We start from the raw sequence: 5708 nt of genomic DNA on the forward strand, positions 1-5708 counted from the left end.
GAATGCACTTATTTGCTTTAATTGCTGCTCTTGAACAGAGCGTACTTCTAAACCTCTGTGCATTCTGACGCATCTGCAGTCTGCTGACCGAAGTAAGACGTGGCCAGTTTCTAATTTTAGATCCAGAGTTTACATATGCACCTTAAGTACTTATTGGACCCGATCCCAGGAGTCTGTTGCCAGGTCAGTGCATGGCAACGGACGAAAAACTCATTGGTCTTACTACCAGCTGAGGGGGAAAAAAAAATCCTCTCTGTTTTATTATTCTGTCTGTCACGACACGTGAACGAGCAACTAAAGTAGCAAGTATTCTGTTCAGCAGAGGTTTTTGTATACCCTAATCACCACGCTGTATTTAGCTCTTTATTGAATCCACTAAAATTATCTGTGTGTTTGACTAGGGTCACAGGACAAAGTACCGCAGTTGACAGACAGGGAACACAAATGCTATGAAAAAGAATGAAGTCCTAAATAGCAAGACTGCTGCATAACGGAATGCGTATTTGGTATGCCTACTTGGAGGGTCAAGGAAAGTTTATTTATGAAGAGGAAGAGGCCCATTGCTAAAAACGTTTCTGTTTAAAGTATTTAAACATAAACCAAGTAAATTAATGTAACCTGACATCAAATGTCAGAAAAACAACACAGATGACAGGAGGTGCAGGCTTTCTTTTTGCTTATAGTTCAAAATGTTTCCAATAAGCACAACATTTTAGACATTGAAGTTTAAAAAATAATAATAATCTGCAGTAATCATATAAACATAAGGAACATCTCTTATTTTGCTGTCATAAAAACCTTAAAACAAATACAAAGAGTAAATTGTACACATTTACTCAGTCGACTGCACCCACTTTTATTGACACAGGCCAGAAATAGACTGCTCTCAGCTGCAGGCACAGAGAAGAAAAAAAAAGAAAAAGAATATGTTTCCAGGTAAAGGCAGCAGGAGGTGTCAGGAGCAGGATGCTTGTTTCCTCCTGCTGCAAGGAGTTCTCAGCCTCTTTGAACGCAGACATATGTCAGACTGGAGGAGGATTCACACTATCTCTTCTTCTCCACTGACAATCTAAACACTCATCATTGTTATTATAGTCAAACAAAGAAGGGTGTAGTATTCCAAAAAGATAAGGAATGCTGTAGTTGTGTGACTTAGCAAACTATTTCTAATAGCTAGGTACATTGCAGACCTTTGTCCTTTTGCCATGGGTAAATGACTGCTATTTAAATTACTCCTTCTAATTTAGGCTGAGTGACGCTGACTGAGTGGCATCTAGAGAATTTTCCACTAAAATTAGCAAAGAGACTTATACTTATTGAAATGGCCTTCTGCATGAATTCCCACATGTAGTGCCTTTCAGAAGTTTTTATGTATCTTTGTAACTTTGTTGCAGCTGAAATTTACAAGCTGCAACAAAGTTCACTTGTATTCATGCACAGCACTTAAATAAAACTATGTATAGCTGGGAAGATAGAGGAAACAGTAAAATCTGAAAAGTGTGGCATACATTTGTATTCAGCCACTGTTACTTCTACACAATATAAAACTAAACTTTTTAAAATATAGTCCACCAATGTGTAATTTAATCTCAGTATAAGTACAGCTGTTCTGTGAGGTTTGTTGCAGGACATAATTGACCTAAATTGTTAAGACTTCCAAGGGAAGGAAGTGTTGGAATAAAGCTACAGAAAAGTTATATGCAGAGTTAGGTTATAAAAATTTAACATTCTACAAAACTCTGTTCAATCTGTAATTGAACATAGACCCAGTCCAACTGCCGCCCTACCAGAACATGTCTGTCCACCTAAACTGACACAGGGTTAAGGAAAAGCTTAATCACAGAGGCACCCAAGAGGTTAGTGGGTAACTCTGGAGGAACTCCAGAGATTCACAGCTCAGATGGGTCAAGAATGACTCATGGAGGCCTAGTCCACAAATGAGTTCTTCTTGAAGCTCATTTTCTGAGTGCATTCATTTGAAAAGGTGGACACCGCACTTTGAATCATTGTATGGCATCATATGTATCTTGTGTAACAATAAATGTAATTTGTGATTGCCTGATAATATTTTTGATACTTGAGTAGCTTAAATAATATAATTACTATTCTAAATCAACCACTAATTTCCAAAAACCTTGGTCAAATCCACAAACATCTATGGATTAAATGTACAAAAGCATTGAAGAAAGAGTGATCTTAATGTGGGTGAAAGATCTTGCAGTGAAGCTGAGATTCTAATGTATAGGTTTATGGTTGAACTAGATCTATAAAGAACCACATTCAAGGTATTCAACATTGAGAAAATATTTTATTTCTAAAGCAGGCCAGCTGCCCAAAGCTTAAATATACATGAAATATGATATCTAGTGCAGGATTACAGTATTTACATTCTCACAATCATTTGCAGTGAAAACAGTTGACATTATCATACACATTAAACTTGCACACCTTGTGTAAACAAGTGCAAATGCGAGTAAAAAAAAAGGGGTTACAGAAAAGTGTAAGACTCTTTTACATAGTTTTTCAGTGGATTTTGACTAAACATACATTCTTACAGCACTGTCGGTTTCATTGGAGCAGAGAAGCACAGTTCAGTGCTTCCATTTCTCAGTTCTGCAGCTCTGCAATGTTATTCTGTTCTAAGTGTATTGTTCCATAAAACTTGAAATGGCCTAAAATTGTAATAGTGGATCAAAAAAAAAAAAAAATGTGGGTAATGACCCGGTGATGAAAATGTAACCTTAATTCCACCTTGTAAAAAGTTTCTGCACTTTTCCTGCAGCTTATTTATATTAACCTCACAGCTTCCTTGTTGAAATCCCGCAGCAGGACAACCTAAAAATTCACTTTGCATTTTCCACACTCGCTGCCGCTGTTAATGTTCAAAATTTGCATTCAGGTCTGTTATCCTGATGCAGCTCCTGGAATGAACATCATCTGCACTGAACTCACAGTCATAGCGGTAAACAAATGACTTCAGGAGTGTGTGTGTGGTTTGACTAGCACTTTATGAGCTTGCTATTTCCACTGGCAACTGCACACAGTTCCTTGTAGAGGTCTGAGTGGATAAACCTAGGGTAGGAATTGTTTTCCATCAAGCTGTAGACTTTCTTCTGTGCAGCATGGAAGCTCGTGGCAGTGGGTGCATGTAAGCATTGCTCAATAGCATTTCTTGTGTTGAAATCCAGATTTATCTGTGGCAAAAAACCCCAAAATATTAAACATTTGATATTCTCAAAACCACAGAGAAAATAATATAAGGTTAAAATAACTTCCCAAAGAGCAAATGTTCTTACCTCCTTTGGAGCTTCACTTTTAATGAACTCCTCATAGATGCGGTTGGCCTTGGATGTCAGCGCTTTTTGTGACGTGAGGGACTTGAAGTTCTCACAAGCCGTCCAAAACTCGACGTTTTCCTCACAGAACTCGGACTTCAAAAAGATATGGAAGGCAGCTTTCCCATCTGTGGGAGGAAGAAACAGAGCATGAGGATTGCGAGATGTTCCCTTGCGTCCTTCTCAGGCTCTTTGCCCATTAATGGAAGGTAAAGTGAGTGCAAAGCTATTACGAGCTTTGGTTTATTGAGGCCAATAAAATTCCTTTATTCAGCTCCCAGTTACAGTGTGACCTTTGAGACGCTTTTATGTAAGACTGCTGCAGCAGCGGGATGAATGATACTTACATTTATGGCCGAGTAGTTTGTCAAGTGACTGTGCCCATTGATTCACGTCATCAACACTTGGCCTGAGGGTAGAGAACAGAGCTCTCGTAAGAGGTAATTATAGCTGAGACAACTACCACTTTTTACGCCACTGTAAATCCTTGCAATTGATTACAGCTAAAATAGTATTACAATCGACTGGCTAGCTTTTCACTAGACTTGACTACATAGCCTTACTTTCTTTTTGCAGTTTGTTCTGCTACACTGCTTTCACTTTGACTATATTCAGTCCTTTTGACAGTAGGCTGTATCAAAATATAGTTATGCGGATAAAAGTCCTCAAACCTAATTTAATACAATGTATCAACCACATACATATACAGTATGTGCATATATAAAAATTGCCATCCTACCTGTATGACTTATTTTTCATTGGATGCAGAATCGACTTGGAAGAGTTTGTCCACAGAAATCTTATTCTGTTTCTCCAGTTCTTTCTCCTGTTAAAAAGTATAAGATCCATTAATCACTTCTTATTTTAAGTAAAATTTCATTAAGAACATCAAAAGATCTTTGAATAAGACTTACTTTATCCCCCTTTTCTCTGCAGACAGGTCACTGGGTTTCATGCAGTCAGGAAGAGCCATGTTTTGTGACGACATGCTGCTGAGGTTCTCTCTCATGGTTTAGTCTAGTCTCTTTCTCCCTCTTGGCTTGTGAGGCTGCTTTATACTTTTTGCTCTGGAAGTCATGGATGACGTATAGGAGGGCGGTCCAACCAGACTCTGAATGGACTCTGGTATGCCTCTGCCTGTGACTTTGCCTGAGGCAGAAGAGAGGCTGTCACTGCATAAACATTCCCTCCCTGAAAATGCTGCTGGTTTTCAAAATTAAGAGTGAGGTGAAATATATGGCAAACATTGTTTATATGTTTTATAAAGTTTACATGCACTCCTGCTAACTCCTGTTTCCAGGTTGATTTTAGTTTTTTATCTCAGTGTATCTTTTTTCAACTGATTTTGAAAGGAAAAACAAAACCTGAAATGTTAGCAGGTTTTGTCAAAAATAAATAATTTTTTCTGGTTCCTTTGTGTCGTTCTTCTTCATTCTCTATTTGTCCTGAACAATAGAGTCATTCTAACACCGGAAACATGGCTGGATGTTTAATGTTTATTAAATTAGTCATAAAGGGTGTGTGAGCATGAAGCATCTTGACACTTTTGTCATCATGGCATGTTTGTCATCATGGCATGTTGGCACAGATATGATGATGTAATATCCACTCACCTTTCAAGGTGGGATGGATAAAAAAAAGACAGGTCAGCTTTAGGCAGGAGACAACTTCACATTTCTTAGATCACATCAGAACATCAGATAAGATCAGACTCTTATGTTAAGGAATTCTCTATTTTTAGAAGGTTACACAGTTTGATTTAGTGGATAAGGTTTCAGCCTACTCTGCAAGCTCTCAGGAGGATCTCATCTGAACTGTGAAGCTTCTCTAGGAACTGATACTCCTTTGGCAAACACAAACTCAAATATTACAACCCATTTAAGTCAACATTGAAAATTTAAACCCAACAGGATTAGGAGTGGTTCATGCTTGTTTAAAAAAACATAACCCACCACACACACCAGCGAGCCTACGGTTATCTGGGAATATATCTGGCTGTCAGTGGTCAGCTGACGGAAGATGATAGAGATAGTGTCGGATGTGGTTGATAGAAATCAAATTATGCAAGTTCTAAATTTGAGATGTGAAGTTATTTTGGAGCTCAAGCTATATCAATGCCTCTTTCATCAATAAACTGATAAAAACCTTGCCTGCTTTGAATATGATTAAATTAGTCTTGGTTAATTAGGGATTAGAAAAAAGGAGCATGTTGTTTTGACTTGGATTTGCTCTTTTTAGTCATAAAACATGCTGTTCTATAGCTGCTCAGCTGTTCAGTATTGTTTATGAGCTAAATGTTGATTTTCTCCTCTGTTTCTCCTTCTGTGTATTTTTCTGTGCCTTTTGATAGTCATGGAGACTACAATAATGTGG

The 5708-nt window shown here is 37.9% G+C and overlaps 1 protein-coding gene across 1 annotated transcript; it reads right to left on the minus strand.

Annotated features, from left to right (window-relative positions):
* Nucleotides 1-2288: 2288 nt before the first annotated feature.
* Nucleotides 2289-4549, minus strand: LOC102219737 (regulator of G-protein signaling 5-like). The gene is made up of 5 exons (XM_005800861.3): nucleotides 4250-4549; nucleotides 4075-4161; nucleotides 3683-3744; nucleotides 3297-3463; nucleotides 2289-3194 (listed from the first exon to the last, which is right to left on the minus strand). Exons 1-5 carry the CDS (start codon nucleotides 4342-4344, stop codon nucleotides 3000-3002), a joined length of 606 nt encoding a protein of 201 aa, XP_005800918.1. The 5' UTR covers nucleotides 4345-4549; the 3' UTR covers nucleotides 2289-2999.
* Between the last annotated feature and the right edge of the window lie 1159 nt (nucleotides 4550-5708).

Source organism: Xiphophorus maculatus, chromosome 9 (genome assembly GCF_002775205.1).
Source record: "Xiphophorus maculatus strain JP 163 A chromosome 9, X_maculatus-5.0-male, whole genome shotgun sequence".
NCBI lineage: Eukaryota > Metazoa > Chordata > Actinopteri > Cyprinodontiformes > Poeciliidae > Xiphophorus > Xiphophorus maculatus.

Excerpts from the sequence above, each read along its gene's own strand:
- LOC102219737 (XM_005800861.3), bottom strand. The coding sequence starts at position 4,344 with ATGAGAGAGAACCTCAGCAGCATGTCGTCACAAAACATGGCTCTTCCT. Across the intron at positions 3,745-4,074 it reads ATGAAAAATAAGTCATACAG|GCCAAGTGTTGATGACGTGA; the intron begins GTAGGATGGCAA and ends CTCTACCCTCAG. Across the intron at positions 3,195-3,296 it reads AAAGTGAAGCTCCAAAGGAG|ATAAATCTGGATTTCAACAC; the intron begins GTAAGAACATTT and ends TTTTTGCCACAG.